The 23481-nt window shown below is 35.1% G+C and overlaps 1 protein-coding gene across 6 annotated transcripts in view; it reads right to left on the bottom strand.

The window, feature by feature from the left end:
- Positions 1 to 229: 229 nt before the first annotated feature.
- XRN1 (5'-3' exoribonuclease 1) overlaps positions 230 to 23481 on the bottom strand; it is a 42881-nt gene continuing 19629 nt past the window's right edge. The window contains exons 15-38 of one of the 6 annotated variants that reach the window (XR_010885034.1): positions 22794 to 22956; positions 22177 to 22290; positions 21623 to 21721; positions 21342 to 21457; positions 19214 to 19360; positions 18730 to 18819; positions 17424 to 17559; positions 16663 to 16719; positions 15825 to 15957; positions 14584 to 14653; positions 13207 to 13432; positions 12405 to 12506; positions 11572 to 11667; positions 11222 to 11336; positions 10798 to 10862; positions 10215 to 10325; positions 9718 to 9843; positions 9238 to 9394; positions 8763 to 8944; positions 8408 to 8521; positions 8204 to 8321; positions 7068 to 7228; positions 2014 to 2151; positions 230 to 542 (exon numbers count right to left, since the gene is read on the bottom strand). Coding sequence is in view for 5 of the 6 variants with exons in the window: in XM_067301865.1 (XP_067157966.1) it covers positions 6575 to 6865; positions 7068 to 7228; positions 8204 to 8321; positions 8408 to 8521; positions 8763 to 8944; positions 9238 to 9394; positions 9718 to 9843; positions 10215 to 10325; positions 10798 to 10862; positions 11222 to 11336; positions 11572 to 11667; positions 12405 to 12506; positions 13207 to 13432; positions 14584 to 14653; positions 15825 to 15957; positions 16663 to 16719; positions 17424 to 17559; positions 18730 to 18819; positions 19214 to 19360; positions 21342 to 21457; positions 21623 to 21721; positions 22177 to 22290; positions 22794 to 22956 (2989 nt within the window). In the remaining variant the exon portion in view is untranslated. Of the gene's footprint in view, positions 543 to 1986; positions 2152 to 3661; positions 6866 to 7067; positions 7229 to 8203; positions 8322 to 8407; positions 8522 to 8762; positions 8945 to 9237; positions 9395 to 9717; positions 9844 to 10214; positions 10326 to 10797; positions 10863 to 11221; positions 11337 to 11571; positions 11668 to 12404; positions 12507 to 13206; positions 13433 to 14583; positions 14654 to 15824; positions 15958 to 16662; positions 16720 to 17423; positions 17560 to 18729; positions 18820 to 19213; positions 19361 to 21341; positions 21458 to 21622; positions 21722 to 22176; positions 22291 to 22793; positions 22957 to 23481 lie in introns of those variants that run through there. The other 5 variants (XM_067301863.1, XM_067301865.1, XM_067301860.1 and 2 more) reach the window with 5 other exon arrangements.

The raw sequence follows: 23481 nt of genomic DNA, 5'->3' as shown, positions 1-23481 counted from the left end.
TGCTCCTCCTTAGCTGTACTTTGTACGATGCATCTGCCCTTCCACTGCTGCTCCAAACTCTATTTGGTATTTACTACTTTAGGTCTAAAATTTCCAGTTTTAACATTATGTAAGATTTGACCTCAGTGTCTTTAATCAATTTTCATTTAAATAAGAAACAGCCACTAATTTCTACTTCTCCATGGGCTGTGCAGCCCACATACATCATTCTTTATGCCTTGCCTAGAAAGTTATCAGATGACCCAAAATGAAAGCAGTGAGCTTTTGGCAAATTTTACTGTAATAATTTAGCATATGACCATTCACAGCAGTTCCTCCTGTTCCCCTGCCAGAAGTTACCAGTCTCCTTGAAGTTAACAGAAGGAATCACATACAATAACATCAGCTCATGTAGCATTTTAGCTTCATGGGTGATTTAAGTTTTAGGCAGTGATGGGGATGTTTCTTAAGCAGTCCCAGTCTTGCTGAACAATCCTGCCCTCACACTGCTAAACGTTGTAGCAACACAGCTGTTCCTGTGGTTCCATGGTGAACTGATCAGGCTGAAAAATAGCACGGGGAAAAGAGTTTCAGTCAGATGAATACCTTGATATGGTTCATAAGGTGACCATGTTAAACAGATCTGCACAATCAAGTGAACAAGTAATAAGAGACTGGTTAAATCAGCATTTTCACTGGAGAACTGCACATCAAAACTGTTAGGTTTTGCATTCGAGTGCCTGAGGCACAAGCATTCCTTCCTTTCTGCCTGGTCTGTGATAGAGAAGTAACCTTTGACGGAAAATGAGGTGGACTTTAGGACAATAAAGTTTTAAGACACTCAACTCTTAAAAGAGTTTATCTGCCAAAACAAGTGTATTGAAAAGTGATATACTTATTTTGTTAAACTTTAACAATTTGCCTGCATTTTTAATCCATCCTAAGTAACTCCTTATTTGGGGTTGTACAATATGCATATACAAGATAAAGAGACATCCAGAGGATGATGGACACAAGGAATTTGTGCTGAAACAGAAATTGTGATGGGGATTGAAAATGATAGAACTATGAACAGCTTTGAAAAAAAAAAAAACAGAGAGAGTCCTATATATATATGTTGGTATGTGTGAATGTACACACACACACACACATGTATATATACACACATATATGTGTGTATATGAATGAAGGGAGGAACAGTCATTTGGACCTAGAAAGTCCAGGGCTGAAGACTCTTTAAAAGAACACTGATTTCAAACTTTGGAAATTCACAGAAAGGGTCTAAAAACAGAGAGAGGTAAATGTTCATCAGTGAAGCTTAAGTAGAAGGAAAAGAGAGAAAAGGACACATCTGAAACACAGAAAAAAGCTAGAAAAGGAAGAACGAACCATCTGAATGTAAGCTCAGTAAACTCAGAGGCTTCACCAGCCTACAGTGTTTTCCATTTATACTGCTGAATTAAGATTCACTGGACTGTCAAAATGCTTCAACAGTTTCAATGAAATATATACTGGCAGAAACATCAGGAGTGAATATTAAATGTAATATTAAATGTCTCAGTTATATCCCAAATGAGCGCTGAATCGAAGGCATGCACAGGTTACTTTTACGTAGATCACTTACCTGCATTGGAATCACATTTCTTCTTCCTTCACCCTGTACCCCCATCATGCTAAAAGCTGCTGACTTTGAATTTTGTTGCTATTGTTACTGGCACAGAAACTACATGTTGACTTCTGTTTGCCAGCCTTTATCTTTTCATTACAGTAAATACAGAACTAAGTTTTACTTGAAAAAAAAAACAAAGTTTCAATGAAAAATACCTTCTCTATCCTTTCAAATACTTGTTTGCACTTGGTAACATTTGGACTAATTCGGTTCTCTTTGATTTGTATAGTCTTTCAAAGCAGGAATGAAACAGGAAGTTTTTAAAATTCAGAAAAATAAGAGTAAACACCTCAGAAATCGGCAGCAATAAACTGTTGCTGTACTGGAACTATGGATTCTTTTGTTAATAAACAACAACTACTTACCTTGCAACATCCACTTCTTCGAAATACATATCAGCTACACTCTCAATATTCATGGATCCTCACGCACCTGAATTTGGATTCTTTTGGCCAAGAGTGTGTATTCAGACTGCCCTTATGCCCTTGGTGTCACTGTGTCCCCTTTCCAGAGACAGAAAGAGAAGAACATAACTGTCTCTCAGTAGTAAGGAAGGCTGATTATGGAATACATACGGAGATCACATCTCAATAAAATCCCTTTACTGTAAAAGCAACCATTCCTTCTTTGAGTTTCCTCACTCCTAGGGGTCATCTATATCATAGTTCAAGTGAACTAAACAAAACTCAACAAAGTCACTTAATTTTTTAAAGGGAGTTTCCACGCAAGATTTATTATGCACAAACTGATAAATTTTAAAGTTATCCCTTTGCTTAATTTGTCTTAATTTTCTGTAGTGCTATAGGTTAAGATAGGACAAGTAACAAGGCAGAACTTGCCATACACGATTATTGAAGTCCATGGACTAGTAATTTGAAGAGAACTTTAGAAATGCAAGCTCGTATCTTGATATCTTCATGTTGAATAATATGACCTGAATGCATATACCAATCCTTTATGGTTGTTCTATACAGAATATTGCTACACAAAGTTGCAGTAATTGGTCATATTAGAGTGTCCTCCAACCTTAACTAGTATTTTGAAACAAGCTAATTCACTGAATAAATTGCGAGATGGAAAGTAACATCTCTCTATGTGTAAATCCAGTGCTGTGGTAGGCAAGAGACAGATCCTAACAAAGTTAATGACTCGCAGCCAAAGACAGTAAAATGAACTGGCATGACTAGCGCTCATTATGTTTTAAAAGGGAACAAGTAGAGTTTGAACATACCCTAAGAGACTACTGGTCAAAGAAAACAAAATTCAGCATATGGCAAATCTCTTCTCCTTTGTATTGTAATTAAATATTTACCCTCTCTAAAATAAGAATAAAGACTCATAACTAGTTTGGCAGTTTTGAACTTTAACAGCCTGCTATTATAAAATATTTTGGATGGTGAAATCTAATTATGAAATATAATTTGCTATTTCTCCCTTGAAGAAGCTTAAGCACATTACACTGTATCAGTGTACAGTTTGTCATGCCTCATTTGGAGGCCTTGCTACAAATGATGCAACTATTTCTACTCTGCTCCAGCAGAAATCTGAGCAGTGTTTTGCTCCAGTACAGAAAAAAAGAAAAACACTTCACATTAGGTGTCGGTTATGTCCAGGTACTAGTGACTCCTCCTACTGTTCAGCCATCAGCTGGCTTTGCCCTATGCTAAGAACCACTAGCCCTGAACTTGCTGGAAAGTAACCACCGCCTTTTCCATTGCTTCCTTTTTTTCATCTAACAGGTGACAGAGGCCAGAGAAATTTCAGAGGATCAGTAACCAGTTAAATGCTTTTGATTGCAAAGTGACCAACAGCCTTTGTAACAAAATCCGTATCTTTAACTGAGTAGTAGTTGAAAGCCATCAAAAAACAGCTCAGAGGAGGTGGGCAGTTGCTGTTTCTGGGAATCTCAGAAATCAGGCTTTATGAGGTTTAACGTGTATCTGAAGCTTTCAGTTTGGAGCATACAGAAGTTCCCATATAGTATATATTTGAAAATAAAACAGTGAAAATAAGTAATGTTTCTTGTTTCAATATTTAATCCAAGCAGACACAGACACAATTTATAAAATTATTCTATTGCGTTAAAGTTTTATATAGCATTTAACTCTTATGAATGTTTTTCCTTCAGTGTATCATATATTCATATTTTAAAATATCTTTGCACAGTCCTTTGTGCAACTACATGCTAAAAATCTGCAAATGCACACTTAACACTAAACAGCACAAAAAATACATTCTGTATCCATTCATATGCAAATTTAAAACATTTCACTTGGCAGATAAACACTGAAAAGTTATTTAAAAAAAAATCAGAAACTACAAAAATGCGCACATAAAAGTCTTCCCTTTTGGATTTTTAGTAAAATACTGCTCTGTATAAGATCTAATGAAAAATTCCAGTGCTTACAAAATACTTTATATCTATGAGAAAAACAAATGCTTAAAGTTATACCTGTATGAATTAAATGCAATCACATAGATAAAATATAAAACCAAATAACCGAAATCATAGGGGACATGGCATAGGTCAATGCAGACGTCACATGTACCAGGACATGTAAAACTGTAATTAACTGGGCACCAGGCAGTCAATATCACAGAATATTGGAACTAAAGACAGGGGACTAATACAATATGCAGCAGGTACAGAATTAAGAGTTCAACCAGCTATGTCAACTATATATAGCATTTCTAACAGAAGAGGTGGGGGAGTCAGTCTGAAAATAACAACTGATTAATGAAAAAAGTTGCTGTGTTTACCAGTATTAGTAGTATAGTCCCCTTCACAATTTTGTTCATCTGCATAAATTGGCTATCCAGATATATGGAAATTCTGTAATTTTAAGTTCAGAATTTCAGCAGAGATGACAGTATCTGTACCAATCATCAACTACTTTTATGATGACACAGGAGGTAAAGTTTAAAAGGGACTGAAGCCTGGGAGATTAGGTGATATATGAATGAAATCCAGTCTAATCTCCATCATGGGAATTTCTAAACAGATTTTTTTCTGATGATCAGACAATTCATATGGATAAGGGGGCGGGAGGGCTAAAATCTGTGTCTCATAACTAAATTGCATATAAATGCTTCTAAAATATTGGCATGTCAGCATCATGTTACTGATGACAATATATCACCGAAAAGGTCAGCTTTCCCTTCATGGAATATGGCTTCAAAACCTCTTAAAACTAGACAGCTATAAAGAAAACAACAAAAAAACAATGCATTTTAAGACTGTATATAAACTACTCTACGCAGTTTGTGATAATAAAATGAATTAAAATGTCTTAGCTTTATTTTTACCTTTGTGGTCCTTTTTACAGGGCTTGCTGCTATCCTACAAATACTGCTGAAGCAATAACTGTTTTAGAGAAATGAATTAAAAAAAACCCCAAACTCATCAAATGATAATGTGAGTCTTGATACTAAATCAAGAAGTCAAGGCAAAGAACAAGGTAGGGGGGAACTGAAGTATACAGACTTGCAGGTCCAGCATGAAACCTGTTTGGAGGCAACAAAATGAATCACTAAAGAAGAAAGTGTGCTTTATTACTAAGCTTTCTGAGCTTAGAGGAAAAATATTTTTTCTGGAACAGATTAGAACAAAGAAGAAAGTGAAACAAGATATAATCAACATCAGTAAACAACACCAACTGAAGCTTCAAATTTTATCTCAGATTGAAGAATTCCTGTTAATGTGAATGAGAACAGCATATATGGGTTAAAAAAAGCACAGGGACCTTTGAGCCTTCTCTTTTTTTATATGAATTAAACACAACAGCATTACTACTTAAAACACAGCTCCCTCCAAAAATGCAAGTCATTTTTTTGTCTGGATATTATTATGGAACTAACACTAATAGTTTAATGACAATTTAATGTCAGTTTTGCTACACAGACCTTCTGCCACAAAACTAAAAATAAATATTAAAAGTCACCTAACAACAAAACAATGTACCATAGAGAAAGTATCAGGGCACAGACTGTTGGAGGGAAAAATGGACTCTGAGCAAAAATAATTTTGACAGCCAAACTATACAAACAGACATCTTTATACTCTGCTCATTTTTGTTATTAAGAAAAATTCAGGATATTACTGGCATTTCAGGGGGCTATCCAGATTTGTAGTAGATATCTGTGTTATTTTACCAAAACAATGAAATTAATAAAGCTGCTAACTCAAAAATTTAAATGTACTTTACCAGAGAAGACTCTAATTTGCAGGTGTATTTTTTATTCAATACATTCTATAAATTAATCTCTTGGAACTGGTTCTGCATCAGCAACCACTTTCGCCACTCTAATTCTAGAGATCTAATAATATCTAAATTCTGAAAGTTGTAAAGTTGTTGGCCTTTGGTATAAAACCTAGCAGTCCACAGTTATAGCAAATTTGGCAGTTCCACTGTAGTTAAGTTCTATTCATGCTGATTCAGATCAAAAAGACCTGTAGAGCCAATAAGAAAACTGCATTTAAATAATTTTTCCTTTTTATTTCATTACTCTATTTAAAAATAAGCTAGAATACAAAATGTCATACTAAGCAATGTTTGATGCCCAACTTATTACTGCTCCATATCCCACCCAAAAAGCAAGGCAATTCTGAATTAGGGTTGCCACTGTTATTGCTGCTCACCCGGTAGAGTTTGTAAGCCACTGTTCAGAAACCTAGGCACAATGGATGGCATGGTAACCTTAACTCAGCATTTCCTGGCTTTTGTTAATTTAAGTCAAAATAATTAAGTTTTAACATCATTTTTATAGTTTTCATAACAACCTGAAAAGCATAGCAAATAAAATGTATTTCATTTTATATTATACTTAAAGTGGCTGGTCTTTTTAATAGAGCTTTCTGATTTTTTTAAATGATGTAACATAACACTGGGGGAAGAGTTAAAGATAAAATCCACCTAGCTACCATATTTATTCTGAAGATTTTGGTGCGCCAAAATTGACAGCCAGCTTTCTTGGCTTTCGCTTGCTGGAAGTGTTTGGTGTTGATTTGTTATGAGGAACACTTGGAGTAGTCACATTGTCTTGAAATGAAACAGTGGATTGAGCAGCTTGAGTAGATTTTAAAGGAGCTGAAGAACTATCTTGCTGAATGTGGTCAGAAGACACTGGCTGTTCATTCTTTAGTGGTGCAGCTTGAGGGGAACTCTGAAACTCCTTGAGCTCAAAGTTTTTCTTGCTAGCAGCCCTTTTTTTAGTTACCTTTAAATTAAATAAATATTATTTAACAGAAGGCATTCTCAAAAAAAAACCCCTGCAAATATTCCACTATTAAAAACATGCATATCAGTTTTTAAAATAGTTTTCTAACACTAAATAATGCTTCACAGGGGTGTCTTTGCATTCATCATGTAGGTACATTTTTACAAAAATAGAAATCTTAAGACTAACCTGCCAAACTTACCTGCAGAGGTATAAACTGGTTGTGAGTACCAACTGGTATAGTTCCTGCAAGAGGCATATTTCCTGAATAGGAGCCAGGATAATAATGTTTGCCATGAATAGGCACTGGAACTCGCCAGGACACTGGACCAAACATGTGAGATGGTGGAGGCATTATATTAGCTGTGAAAATAAATAACTTTTAGCTCTGTTTCCTCAAAAAGAGGATAGTGTCTCCCCAAAACCCAAAGTACCCTGTTTGTTTCTCCTTCCAATGAGGCCTAATATTATTCATATTTATTTAAGAATAAATAAATAAATATCTATTTATTATATATAAAGAAAACAGTTCTGCTTTTAGAGAACTGCACCTAGATGATAGCACAATTGAGAGCACTGGGTCTATACATTTGCATTTCAAAGCATACATAGGCTAGTCAGGATTGTCACATCCCTACCAGAGTGAACTGTACTAGTAGAAGGGAAGTTTAGGCTGTCCTTCTGGAACAAGTCAACAATACAGAAACCCACGGGAGAAAAGATGTAGCAGCTGCTGTGTAGGTTACCAGGATACTACAATGGTGCCAAGTCATTAATTACTAGCTGTGGATGTGAGCTTTAGCAGAATACAAAACAGATGAGAATCAAAATTGCGACAGGAATTTAGCAATTTAGTTTTGGTTATTTACCATGCTAATGTCTAGCAATGTGCAACAGGATTGTGATGCAGCACTTCACTGAAAGCTAGTTCTAAATAAATAAAATTACTAATGGATGGATAAATATTAATTATTCAGGTAAACAAAAAAAATGTAGATAATCAAGGAAGATACTTCTCATGAATGCTAGACTGGGACTATCAACCGACTGACTACTTTTGCTTTGAAGGAGAAAACCAACTAACACTGAATGGACAGATACATTTTTGAAGAAAAGAAGGAGTGAGCAAAAATTAGGAGATATGTGATTTTTGTATTAAATTCATTTGCACATTCCTGAGAAGTTAATGAACCATTTTCAAAGCAGTTCAGAGGCACAACTACATACAGGAAGATCAAAAACACAGCTGTCTGGAAGGCACTCATTTTCATACAAAAAACTGATACGATTATAGGCAAACGTGATAATATTTGAAATGTGTAATAATCAAATACTTACCAGGGGGCTGTGTAAAGACTGGAGGAACAGATCCAGGTGGTACAGGAACTCCCAGAGGTTGATAATTTGGAAACACTGGTGGAGGTGGAGGCAAAGGGAAGTTCACTCCTATAGAGCTCTTTGAAGAGGAAAATGGTGGATTACAAACAGACTCAATGCAATAAAGAGACACAAAGATTTCAAATGATTCTTTGCTGTTCTCACCAATCGCTGTAAAGCAAAAAGCGCAGCTTTTTCCTTGGCTTCAGTTTCAGAATGACACTGTGGTCCATGAACCAACAAACCATTGGATAACTTTATGTGACAAACTGTCATGGTCTAGGAAAATGAGATAAGACTTTTGAGAGGATTTATACTGTACAAACAGTGAGTTGGAAACTGAAAGAGAGTTTGTTTAATTAATGTTACTATATTTAATCAATATTACTTTGGGAAAAAAGGAAACAAAAGGAGCTAAGGTCTTATTTTTAAATGGATTTCAGTGACCAGTCAAAATGTTTACTATAGGACAGTTGAAATGAAGTTGAGAACTTTAACTTTTGTAAAAAATAAGCTTTACCTGTGGTGTTTTTAGGAAAGAGAAATCAGGTTGCGACATTCCAAGAAGAGAACAAATATGAGAAAGTTCAGAAACAGGAGTAGACAGGGTAGGCTGTGGACCAACGAAAGGGTGACCTCCAGTTTCCAGTGCTGATGCATTCTGAGGGCCTCCAGTGCTATAAGGCTTGTTCATATAAGCAGCTAACAAAAGAAAAAGAAAGTTACATCACAATTTTTTCCTCCTGTGAAGGGCAGCAACTTTGTTATTAGCAGAAAATAAAATAGATTTGATTTTTTTTCTGGTGTTTTCACATCTGACTTGAACACAAAACAGAGGATTATACTGTAAGTTTTTCAGTTCTGAATAAAGAAGCAGAACTGACAAAGATGTTCTTATTTCATTCCAAAAGTAAGCACAATACAGTGAGTTAAGTCCGTACTGAACTGTCACTATAAGGTGAAGCTCTGAACTATTAGCTGATGTCTAAACATACCCATTTTTTTTGTTTGTCTATGTTGCAAGGCAGCTCCAGGGGAATCCTGTCTACTAGGGGGAGCAGAAACATCATTAACTTGAGATTTCACTTCATTCTTGGTTTCCAGGTCAGAGCCATCTATCTTCAAAATTTCTTTGAGCATCTGTGTTCCTTTCTTTAAAAGAAAAATAAACCATTCAGGAAAATGATGGTGTTCAGATAGCACTATCTTCTTAGTTAACTCTGTGAATACCACAAATAGCAACAATATTTGAAATTTTATTTTCCTATTGGTTACATTTTACCAAAGTACAGATAACAGTGTCTTATCACAAACAAATGGGTTTTGTTAATTTTCTTTGAGAACAGCTGATTAAAAACTCATCAATATGTTTAAGAAGGCAGTAGGAGGTTTCATTGAGTTTCTTTAAATAGAAGCTTGGATGCTAAGACAGCAGATGCTAAGTTGTCATGTAATGATTCCTGCAGTATACACACCATAGCAAATGATTGTGGTGACAGATGTTCTTCATTTGTAGCTCTTGCTTCCTTGGAGTTAGTCTGCACTTCATTTTCTTTGGAAATTTTCAAAGAAGCTAGAAGGCTTTCAAGTTCATTGTCCTTCTTAAAACAAATTAAAAAAAAAAAGTCAAATTAATATATTACAGGCAGATGGAAGAGAAACGGTGTATTAGTTGCAGCTTAATTTTATGCTGATTCAGGCTTTTTTTCCTCCTCTGAGTTTAGGCAGATCAAAGTCATGCCTGGTCAAAGTGTGAACAGATATCCAGAGACTATATAAAGTTTTGTATATAAAAATATAAGCAGTGACCAATAAAGAACTGATTTAAAAAACGATCAAGGCTATTCAGGTTTGTTTTGTACCTGCTATAAACATGAATGTGCACACAAGTCAAGAGGAATAACAGGGAACAAAATAGCTTACAAACTGAAATTATTCAAAAGCACAAGAAAATGAACTATCTAGATCCTACCTTTCCAGCTGTACAGGGACCATCAACTGAAGCCTTCTGCATTACAGGCACATTGGGACTTTCATTTCTCTTCAAAAGTTTGACATTGTACTTATTCAGTCCTGCAAAATTCTGAAACAAACTGCAGCATTTATTATTGAATACTCCTCCTCCACTACTAGTTATAATGCAATCATATTAGAAATGCAGATAGCTTTCACAAGCTAATATCCTTAAATGACTTCAGCTTACTGAAAAATCTACCATTTGCATTTTCTCACTACACTATAACTTTTAGTTTCTAAGAAGAACAGGAAAAAAATAGGACAGGTATAAAAAGCTTCTGGAGGCTCTTATTATTCAACATCATCATTATATGTGTTTTGCTCTTTCCCTCATCTAGGTACATAAAATTTCTAGAGAGAAAAAAAAACAACTTAAAAATAAAATTTACCTAGCAAAAGAATCAACTAAGATGCCCAGTAAAGATAAATTGGTAAAATAATGAATTAGATCAGAGTAAAATGAAAAAAAAAACCCCAAACCAAAACCCACAACAAACAAAAAACAGAATACATTTACTCAGTATAGAAGAATAAATTACCTGTTTATTTGATATCTTATTATGTGGCTGACTTTCATTTCTTGTAACTTTAGATTCTTCTTTAACTACAAATAAATCATGTAAAAGTATGCTTATTCTTCTGTAATGATCTTAAAAATTGTAATAATAAAACTCAAAAATATTAACAAATCCATACAAGTGTGCAGAGTTGCATTAATTTCAATGCTTGCATCAAATGCTGTTTGAGTCAACATCGTGAAGAGCTTGGTTAAAAGTGTTCAGGATTGTGAAATAGCCTAATACACAAACCAGGAGTGGTGTTTGACAATAACATGTGCAATGCAGTGCTTATCTAACTGAAATACATTATTTTCTGTCAATAACTACAAAAACTCAATAGGTATTTCAATAAAAGTTGGATAAGCAATTAAGTTTTCCCCAAGTTTCTACTTACAGTACTTACACTTTTTATATGGCTCCTGTTTTCTTTGCTGGCCTTTAAGGCTGCTCTCATTGAAGCCTGGCTTGTAGAATTGATTGCCAGTTCCCAGCTTGATTTCCTGAGGTAGAACTGCACCCTAGGAATTCAAACATCTAACCTTAACCAGAAGATTACACATCTACCATTTACATATTAGCCTCTTATTATGACTTCTTTCCAGAGCTATGCATACCCTGTATACCAATACCTTGATCCAGAAGGCTAATTTTCAGCACTAACTGAAAAGTTTTTCGGTGTGATGAACTGATGCATAAAATAAAGTACATTTAGATTTTGAACTCCAGGGAGCTGTTTAAAGTTTTTATACTAACCTTCTCGTGCATGCTTTGTTGAATGTGGTGAGACTTCCCAGAACCCTGCAATGATTGCCATATGCTGCAGAATTCATCGTCTTGCTTACTCTGTGGCTAGCAAAATAAGAAAAAACCACCCCAACAACTCAGCAGCTGTAACCACAACTTTTGAACAGCTAAACATATACAAAAACATTCTTAAGATCTAAATGTCCAAGGTTAACTGTGCTCAGATGGCAGAAATTTTCATACTGACACTAGTAGGTATTTAATCTCTGAAAATGGGCTACGATGTATTTATAGTACTTTTCCTAAGAATCGCTCTTAAATTCTAATCAGCTTAGTTTGTTTTGAGATTGGTTTGGTTATGTTTGGTTACTATTTTATGAATTTACTATTTATTTATGTTATGGTTACTATTTTTAGAAGTTATCAACATGGAAAAGATTATTGAGTATAATTAAACTAAGATGATGACTCAAAATGGTTTCAAAAGCATATTCTCAGATTGGAAGTATTCTTAAATTTTATTATTAACGCCTATTTTGTAAGCACTTATCAGGCAGGTTCAATTCCTTAATAACCTTACAGGTATGTTACCACAGAACTGACCCCCAACTATGTAAACAATAGCTGTTTTGAAAATCTAGTATCTAAATGAAATAACACAGGAAATCACTCATTCAAAAACTTGTACAAGTTCTGCCCCAGTCTGGTCCTGAACTAAAACATCTGATGCAAGAAAACAGTGCTACCTGTTAACTATGAGAGAAGGACTCTTACTCTAAAGAGTGCGCCAAAATAAATATTAAGACATTCAGGTTCAATACTAAATGAATCAAAACACTCACTTTATTTTTCTGATTGCCACTCAAAAATGATCCTTTCTGGAGTGAACTGGAGTTGCCCTGATTTTCAGCCCTGAGATTGTAATGCTGTCTTCCACTCAGTTGCTAAATCGTTGAGGGCAGGGAGGGGAGGGAAAAAGAAAAGAAAAGAAAAAAAAGAAAGGGGAAAAAAAAGGTGTTTCATTGTTTAAATTTTCTTTTGGAAAATACTTTTTCTTCTACAAATTTACAAAATACGAGAAAATTCTTCTCAAACACACAAATAGCCATGTGAAGTTACCCATTAAGCTATTTTCTTAACGAAACAACTTAATAAAAACATAGTTTAATTAAACCAATGACAACCTCCAATTCACCTCTCTGCCATTTTTCTTGCTTTACTATATTTTCAAATGAAATAAGTCATTACCAAGAAACAAACAGACAAGAAAATCATGTCTTCTCTTTCCGAGCAGGCGTACAAGCTTGGTTTACAGGAAACATTACTTGGAACAGAGCATTAAGAAAATGACTGCATCTCTGCCAAAGCAAACGTTGTTGATAACAGCTGTGGTGTCACTTCTATGACCTATTTGCCTCGTGCAAACCCAGATGGACCTACTCAATAAAACAGAACAGCTACAAATCAGGAACTTCGGGTCACTTCCACTATTACATAAACTAAGGTCTCGGAGGTAAAGGTTACCCTAATGCTAAATTATTAACTTACAGAGAAGTTGTCAGTACCGACAAGGATAACAACCACAGTCATAACTCAGGTTCTGTGGAAAAATATTTATGTATAAAAGAAACGGAAAATGCTTACTTGAGTAGGAACAAAAAGGGAGCGAGGAGAATGGTTGAGACCTCCCAGATGCACTTTTTGTGAGCATACAGATGATAGATCAGATGCATATGAATTGTAGTTATTCACAGCTGGCTGGGGTTTAACTATGGCCGTCAGTTTTTGACTTCCCATTTCTGACCGATTACCATGAGATAGATTAATTAAGGCACTTGATGGCAGACGATAACCTCTGGCAGGTGAGCACCTAAAGAAAGGCAAATTAAATCATTGTTTCAATTAATTTAATTGTAGACATTCCAATACATCCAAGTTAACAACATTGTTGCCTCTGTGCCAAAATGTAATGATTCAAGTTTGATCAGCACAGGTTGAAAACTGCACCCAGTATTGAAATTCAGTACCATTACACACAGTGTCGGTCCTACTGTGCTCCACTTCTACCTCTGGCTTTCAAAACACTGAAAACAACAATTGCTACTACTCTTTGAACTAGCCCTCTTCAGTGCTGGCTCAAAGCAATTTTAAAGGCGAGTGAATTTTTATAGCATAGTCCTGTAGTAAATATTTCTGCGAAACATTTATGAACTGAACAAAACTTATTTTTCTTTTGCTGAGGTGAAAACTCAAGCCGGTGCAGAATTATAAGCCCAAGTTAAGCAGCATTTAGTTGGTTGTATATCTTCCTTTACGATTCTGAGTCTCAGAATACTGAAGATAATTGGTGTTCAGGAACACAAATTCCTTTTGCAAGGAACAGGACTGTTATGTTTGCTAAACACATGGAATAGGCAACGTTCTCCTGTAACTTCTGTCATATAAAAACGTAACTAATCTAAAAACAACAGTGAAGTAAAAGCCATTGGTAAGTAGCTGCTTATTTAGGTACATAAGAGTTACCACACTCTTTAAAACAAAAACATTAACCATGCCTCCACTTCCCTGAGGAACAGTTCAGGGTTTCAGCACTGGTTAGAGTTTAGCGCCTAAGTATCAATTACAGGTGGTTCAGAGTCACTCCTTCAGAAGAACAAATGATTATTTTATCTAATTTTTTAATCTGTATGTTAAAGACATACTGATAATAATCTATTTCATACATATTTGTTTATAAATACATTTGGATCTAGTGCTTTAGCCTGCTGGCTCATGTCTGCTTTCTAAAAGGTAATAGCTTCTAAATAGGCAAAAAAGCCCAAAGAGCATTTCCATAATATACCATGCTTCATAAAATAATCCCTACTCACAGAGAATCTCAAAAGATAAAAATTGACCAACTCCTTTGAGAAACAAAGGCTTAAAAAGAAGTAAAAATACTCATAAATGTAAACCAAAGGCCTACAGTTTAAGTCATCTATACCAATGACATGAAATGACTATGAAACTCCACACACAAACCTTATAGTTAGGCCTCCAAGGAATTCTTCATCAAACAAAACTTCAAAGAGCACATCAGTTTCTCTACTGGCTATGAAAAATGAAGTAAAATGTCATCCTACATATGTGACAGTGGTTTTTTTCAGTTAAATAATTTAAATTCTGGATTATTTACGCAATAAATAAGAGACCAAAAACTCTAAATTATTAGCAACAAAGATATCTTATTCCTTAAATGAAGAATTTCATTAACAGCAATTTAGAAATTCTTCTCAAAGGAAGTCATACATGGCTGCTCTTTAAATATGCCTTTAACAGAAACATACCATGCACAGCAACTTACAAAACTCTTGACAGAACTGCAGCCTATAGCAGTATATGCCTTCCCAATGTCACAATTGTCTCATTGATATTAAAACATCAGAAAGGAGATACAAGCCACCTTTACATTCAGGCAGTCTGAAACTGCCAGCTTTAACAATACCTTCAATAAATATCACTCGCATAGTAACAGTCTAATGCTTCTTTGAAATTATTACTAATATAAAATAATTGTAGAGGAAAGAGTATCTCTTTTAAAAGCCTCACTCAGATCTAGTTTATTCAAGATTCTGTTGGATGCAGACTGAATGAGAAAGTAACAGCTAAAATGCCAGGCTATGTAAACAATTTCTATTACTAGATCTCAAACTTTTAGGTAACATCTGCTTTGGTGAATCCTTTTGTTTACCTGAAAGAGACTTACGGACAATCTTAGTGTCAAAGAAGTTATAAACGCAAGTCATGTAACAGAAATGGAATATCACAGAGTAAAATCCAAAATCCAAATAAAAATGTGAGACACAAATCACATTTAATAGAATTTTATACTCAATGCAAGCATTAGGGCAAATGCTTTGTTCATTTTCTTTCTGCTACCTCTATTTCTTTTTACTTGGTCCATATCCTCCTTCCTTTATTTTCCGTTTGGCAATCTGTTCTTTTTCATTGATCTCTCTGCCTTTTTCACATTAAGAAGGAACAAAGGATAAGTAATTTTGTATTCAAAGTACAGCTGCCTAACACATGAAATTGAAAGATAAGACCTGTAGGTTTAATTCACAACAGAAAATATGGCACTAGTGGCTTCTTCAAGCTGCATATGCTTCTTAGGTAAGAAATTTTCACAACCATTATACAAAACACTATTCTGCAGCCTGTTTTCACATCACTAGCTTAGCTATAATATAGCTATAATGCTGTAACTAGGAAGAAAATATTACCTCCTTTAATTCCTATAATGGTACCTCGAAGACCAACAGGAACAGAAAAGTTCTCTCTCACATTGACAACACGGTCAAACAGCCTATACTCTGCATCTCGATCTGGAACAACCCCATTCTGTTGTTCTAAAGGCTGAAATAACCAAAAGACTATGTTAGTGTTTGGAAAAAAAAAAAGATTAAAACTAAAAGGCATTTATAACAATATAGGAAACACAGTATAACACAAACTTTCTGGGGAAAAAAAAAAGTTTAAGAACATAGAAGCCTTCTTCCCCCAGACACAAAGCAAAGAAATGCATTTTTTTCTTGCAACGCTGACTCGCTGCTTTTGCCTGGGAAACAGTAGTGCTGTGCATTATCCAAGACAGACCAAGGGGATCAATAGAAACAAAATAAAACTAGTGAGTGATACCTGCCTGTATCAGTAACACGAGTATTGGTGATATACCAAGCAAGATTAGCAACTGGTCAGATGTCAAGAACTGAACAAAAAGCAGAATAAGGAAAAAGAGACAAATACAAAGCACATTTCATTCTGCCTTCAATATATGCCTGTGAAAGGAATGAGAACTGTAGGAGCAACTAGGACAGAAGATAAAAAAAGAACTGCATGTCTGTATAATACATGAATGAATTTGTAGTTAATAGAAATTCTTTCCCTTTAGAGGGAGACTATCACTTTCAAACTGATTTTCTAGAAGGCATCATAATTTTTTTTTCCAATTAATACTGTCCTACAATTCTGCTTTTTGAAGGCTGATAAAATTAAACTTAAGTAAAACAAATACAATGTGGACAACTTCATTTTCAACCAAAAACTTTTCATGTCACTTACTCTATATAGCAAGTGAGGTTTCACGGTTACTCGCACCTTCTTGTTGCTCTTTCTCTGCTAAAGGAAAGGAACAGAAGGTCATTAAACTTGGGTTTCAGGTTTAACAAAACATCTGAAGACATAATGCAGACATTCTTTTGTTTAGATATAGACATACAGCTTTCACGAAGTGTTGATGACTAGGCCCAGTTTTTAAAAACATGACTGACTTCCTACTGAAGAGTTTGCACTGTTTGTCTAATTCCAGAATTCACACTAATTTATCTTTGTATCCTTCTAAGCAATTTAAAAGAAAATCAGCCCACTATTTCATGTGGCTTTGCCTCTCACTTTTCCTTTAGTAACTTCCTTGGCCTCTTTTTGATTTGTATCCTTGAGGAAGCTACTTCCCAGTTTTCCTCACGTCAAAGAGAAACTGCAACAGAAGAAAGGCTGGGACTGCACTTGGAAACAGCACTTCAGAATTTATTTTGATGTCTATTCCTTTCTGAAATCACTGAAAGGCAGAGGAGTTCAGAGTACAGCCTACAGCTGCTGAATCACCTCAAAAAGAAAGAGCCGAAGCAGAAAGATTCTTAATGCGTTCCTCTGAATTCCTGTGACAATCTACATTATAAGTTCAACTCTTACATTACAGTCTGTATTCTTTTTCTTTGGAATGATAAATAATCTTTAATCCTCTTATTCTAATTCAAAAACTCAAAATAACTAACAGCTGTGTTTCAATTCATCACTGCTCATAATGGTATCAAGCTGCATACCTTGCATTTCTCTATTTCTTCTTCAATTTTCTCAACAATGGCTGCATCCAAAATTTGTAAGTCACAAGATGAGCGAGACAAAGCAGAAACAGGATGTGCCTTTAGCCAGGCAACAATTTCTTGAACTTTCTCAGCCCTAAATAAAAAGGCTCTTGATTAAAATCATTTACACTGACTAAGCACATAACCACGTTACCTGATTTTTCAAACATGTACGACAACATAGGCACAATGTTTGTATACATTTGTGATGTAACAAAACCCAAGATTGCTCTAAGAGTTTAGAATAGGGATAAACAACAACAACAACAAAAAGACAACATCAAAAAAAACCCTGAATCAATACTGTTTCAAAAGTATAACCTCTGAAATTTTGTCTCAGCCAAAAAACCAACAACTTTCAAACCCAGAAATTATTTAAAAGTATTCAGTCTGTAAAGTCTATTCCGGAAATTGAGTTTGTATCCAATGAACTAACCATGTCTGGCTGTGATCAAAGGTTCTGTGACCAGCTGTTTTTCACAACACAGTAAGAATGAACTTCAGGGCATGCTTCTATGGTAAAATGGAGCACAATCCTGAGATTCTTATAACAGAAAAGTCCTATGATGGTATGTCCATTTGGCAAAGTCCTGCATAGTGCAGGATCATGCAGACTTACCAACTCAGGCCCATCAACAGGTTGTACTAGCTAGCAATAAAAGCTTTTTGATTGTTATTATACTGTATCTGGAACCAAGCTTGCTCCTTGTCTTCCTTTCTGAAAGGTCTTTTTACTTTCAGCTCCCAAATGTAACTGCCAGCTGAATAGCTGGTGCACAGTTGGTCAACTATGTGAACTGACGTGAAAATACAGGGTAAGCTCCATAGAATTGACTGAATGCATATGAAAAACATGTAAGCACTTTAGATTCTGTATGCATTATTTTTCCAATTGAAAATCACTTTAAACACGTGAAATAATTATTGCTTATTTTCAAAAAATGACCTTTTGGTGACTCTGTGACTACTTCACACCTATGCAAGATTGAAGAGTATTTTAAAAGCAAGATTTATAAAGTAGCCATTGAAGATTAAATTTTTCATTTATTGAACTTGAGATAGGAGTCTCACAGAGACTTTGATTCCCCAACTAAAATGTACAACATGCTGATAATTTTATCAGAATGATCACTGAACAATCATAATGCTGAAGGAACGGAAAGGTTTCAGCTACTCAGCAGCCACTAAATGGTCACCACCATTTTCAGCATTGTCAGCTCTTGTCTTCTTTTCTTCTAGAATAAGCAGAATAAAGGTGGCTTACCCATTCTCATCCTCACCAGGCCAAATGTCATCTTCATAGAATATATCTTCTTGGCTATTCTTGGCTATATAATTAAATAGCTCAGGCACCCTAATGAGTGGATAAATGGAACACAGATTTAGTTTCACCTACAGCACAGAAGCACATAAGAGCTTCACCAAAACAGATTATGATGGGCTTCAAAATTTTCTGGAGTCCAGATGGATTTTTTTTTTTAAACTACAATTAATGTCTTACTGTTCACTTGTCAACGTAAGCTGCTGACAAAATTACTCTATCCCAAGTATGTTTCACCAAAACTGAAAAACTGAAGAATTAACATGCCCACTCTTGGAAGGAGAGGATATTGGAAGAAAAGAAATTCCATCAAGCAATCACCAAAAGCAAATTCATCAGTTCTTACAAGACCTGTGTCCAGAAGGACAAACTCCTAAAACTGATATGATGTTGGATAGTTTAGATGAAGTCCATATTCAATATCTACCTTTCTAAATATTCAGCAAGTAGTTGTTCTACTGCAGAAGAGTACATCCATTCATTTCCAACTTTCTTAGTATAGCCAGGAACTTCTTCATTTTTCTTATTGAATTTCAGGTTCAGCCCCACATTTGCTTTGTGATCTCCATGAGGACTAGAAATAAGAAAAAGTTCATTAACTTGCAATAATATATGCACATATACCTATACATGCACACATACATCCTTAGACATGAAATATATAAAAGTTCAGTTCATTGTACTGTTTACTTACTAGTATCACAACAGCTGTAAAGTTACAGGACATCACCTGTACTATAGTAGCTGTATCTTACCTTAATGCAAATGAGGGTAGGGAATATTTTCCCTTCCTTAACTGAGATCTAACCAACCACAATTTACCTGGCATTTACCATGATGTAGAAGCTCATCCCTCAACAATAGTAGAGCATGTGTACACATTAAGTCACAAGAAAATGCTTGTGCACCAAACATTACTTTAGTGAGCCGTCCTACGAAACCACAGTTCTGACATTCAGAAAAATAGGGATCTTTTCCCTTATACACTTTAAGAAGATTTAGTCTTAACTAATTGTTAGGAAAAAAAAAATACAAGTACAATTATTATTCCTTTATACTAGAGTAATTATAAGTACAATGAAATTAGACCCCAATTCCACTTTTTATTCTCATCAGGACAAACGGGACATATGCATTATTCTAGCCACATGGGTTGATTTGTACCAAATCAAAACTCATTTTCCCAGCCAGTTGGCAAGCTTTTGAACATAGTGTTTTTGTTGTCTCCTTCCACTAGCTGGTTGTTACAGAGAACTTCCACTGAGGAGACTTCTAAAGAAAAGTTTTTATCTAAATAAACGCTCAATTGAAAAAGTATTTTAGCCTAATGATCTACTTAAAGATGGTTTTATATTTAACATTAACAAAAAAATCACCATTTCCTTCACCTCTTGCCTGAGGCAGGAAAAATTGTTGTAAAAATACTTGGAATCATGAACTTGGAGCAATACCTTGTTTGATGATAGCAGTAATAGAAAGAACAGGAGCTTGATTTCATCTACTGAGAGTATCAGCTCCTCTTTGAGAGATTCGTCAAAAACACAAAGATACAGAAGCACTACAGGATCTGTGTAGATTTTTCCATCTCATGTGTCCTAGCAGAGATGTATGCAGAACAAAGATTTTTCTTACATGCCTGAGGCAAACTCTAAACTGCCTCTATGGAAGGGGCTTCCCCATATTTTGGGATTCCTGTTCTCCTGTGGTGACCCAGCAAGTATTTAGACAGTGGTGTAGGCAGCAACATCAGTCTGAGCCAATTTTCAGCAACTGACTGGCAGGTCTCACTGTATAAACATGCTGCTGTGTGCTCTTCTGCAACTTTGAGCTGCATGTACACAATGAAACAGATTTATCAGAGCAAAGGGATTTTAGCCATCTCTGCATCCCTGTCAGAGAGCTTTTTCAGTGCTGTTCCCATAACCCCTCTCCAGCTCCCTAACTCCCTGATGTATTTATGGAGTTGGATGGAAGTTTTGCTTCTATGATGGGAATGCATTTGGTGCCCAGCTTCCAAAGGGCAAGCAGAAGATAGAGTCTACAGTTTCTCCTTGACTGAAATTCCATTCTGTAGCACAAGCCACCCTCATGTCAGTCTTCTTTTATTTTTAAATATTATTTTTCCAGTGAAAATTAGTTTAAGTTTACTCAATCATTAACTAATAGTTAGCGGTATGAACTTGAAACCAGAGTAAGTTTTAGACACAACTGAACTGAAATGTTTGTCAGGTCAAACTCCTGCTTGAATTATGCAAACAGATAACTAGGAAAGGCAATTTTTTTTGCCTTTCTAGAACATTAAAGCCAATAGGGCATCACTCCAGTAACCAATGATTAACAAGATGATAGGTATATGGTAGGAGGGAAACACACTGCACAGGAATTTAATTTACAACAAATACACTCTAAAGAAAGTTTTAGATCAGAGACTGCAGTTATACATTGTTGTGTAGAAGAACAGCATTAAAACATTGCAGAACTTCTGCAGAGTAGTATTACAATTTTCAAGCTTTTCTGCAATCAAAACTCTCAAATATACTTGTATATAAACTTACTTTTTCTTTGATCCTCTTCCAATAAAGATACTCCCTGTAAATCTGGAGACAAGATATCCACTTACTCCAAGACGACTGGCCAAAATATATGCAGGATTGTATTTCACAGAATATTTCTTTAAAAAACAGATAAACAAAAAATATCGGCTATTCCCAAAGGGTAAGGATTTTCACACAAAGGGCAAATGAGTAATATTGAAACATCCCTTAAAGACATTTACCATTACAGAGTACATTTGACACCACATTTAAGCTTATACTACAAAATTAGAAGCACTTACATGCTGGTTCTGTATTAAGGGATCAAGCTGGGGTTCACATGGAATGTTGAAAACCACGCGAATTCTACCTTCTGTGATCACATCGCGTGAATCTTGAACCTCGGAGAGAAACAAAACACGTTAAATAGCTCTTAAAAAAAAAAAAAGGCAGGAAGACTACACCCTGAAGTCTACTTTAGTAACAATTTTGCTGCAGTATGCACAAAGATGCTTTGACATTCAACTGCCTTCCTTGACCCACACACTGCTTCCTTACAGAGCCAGCCAAACAGCATTAAATTAAAGGAATCCTTGACTGAAAATTGTCCAAAAATGGGCTCTCTACATATTAAAAATTATCCCAAATAATTACTAAAAATAATTCTGCATTCAAGCTATGCAATCTTTATCCTGTTATGCCAGCAACAGAGCCAGGGAACGCAGAATCCCTACACTGACTAAACCACCAAGGAAGCTAGCAAAATGTAGTGACCAATACTGCCACATAGTACCTTTGATCATTTTAGGCTTGAAAATAAAGAAGTCTAGGGGGAAAAAGAAATCTTGGAACTAACTTCTCCCATGCAGCCATAGTAAGGAGATCCCAGCATAAAGGCGGTACTCCCAGGAGGAAACAAGTCATCCAAAGTTTTGATGTTTGAAAAACGAGAGTCAAAGGCTTTGATATCCTACATGAAAATGACAAAATTCATACTGTTAAAGTTAAATACCTGTCAGTTCCAGCAGAATCATTAAAAAGTTCACATAAATAAGTGCTTATTCTAAAACATTTTAAAAGTATTCTCTTCAAATCTGAAATGGTTCTTTGAAGGCAGTGAAGTTCAGGCTCTACTACAAACTAAGTTACAAAAGCAACTATGCTACCCGGTATAGCACAACTATTGTACTTCATTCAAAATATCAGTAAAAAAAAAGATATAAACCATTTTTTTCAGCAAGATCTCTAAACTATGCAATAGGATCCCAACTTCTGTGACAAAAACTTTGCCACCCAAAATTCCTTTTTAAACAAAGAGGCACTTCATATTTTTGTTATAAAAAAAATGACACACAAATTTAAGATGCTTATTCATTTTTGTTTCATTCTTTTGCATTAAAGGAGCATTTGTTCTTTTTCCTCTTAATGGAATAAGGAGCTACGTGCAAGAAGATACTGAACTTGTATATTTACCTTGACAACAGTTTGGTAAACAAAAGGAAGAACTTGTTTTGACCACTGCTTCTCCAAATAAACTTCACCATTTTGGTTTAGTTGATATCTATTACCCGTGAGTAACTGAGCATACACAACTACTGATGTTTCATGAATAATTATTCCTTTTCTTCTCTGGTAACTGAACACAAAATAGAACATTTAGTTTGATTACAATATACAAACCAACAAGGTCAAATTGATTTATTTAAATTAAAAACAATTACTCTTAACAAAGGGATTCTAATAGCTTGTCCCTGATTTTTATTTAAAAAAAACGGCCAGAAAAATGGCTTAACCAATTGCTTACCTATTGGCGCATGGCCATCGCTATGTAGTTAAGTGTATTAATTTAAACACATTTTACCTTAACAGTGGAGAGGATTAAAGGTAATTAAGACATTTAATTCAACTGACAGATAATAACATGTCAAGGTACTGTAACTCAGTTGAGTTCTCCAAGTGTCCACACTCTAAAAGTGTGAACTATAATCAAATTTAACAACAGTAAGCTATTAAAGTTGTGCCTTGATATTGTATAACTCCATTATACACTACCTACAACTGAGAATTACTAAGCCCAGAATGAGAAAATTGACTGGGAGAGTAAATATTGTAACTCATTCATTTGAGAATTCTTTCATAACATCACCTAATTTTAAACACT

Source organism: Apteryx mantelli, chromosome 9 (genome assembly GCF_036417845.1).
Source record: "Apteryx mantelli isolate bAptMan1 chromosome 9, bAptMan1.hap1, whole genome shotgun sequence".
Classification (NCBI taxonomy): Eukaryota; Metazoa; Chordata; class Aves; order Apterygiformes; family Apterygidae; genus Apteryx; species Apteryx mantelli.
Note: the sequence above shows the minus strand (reverse complement) of the source record. Positions and strands in the feature narration are given on the sequence as shown.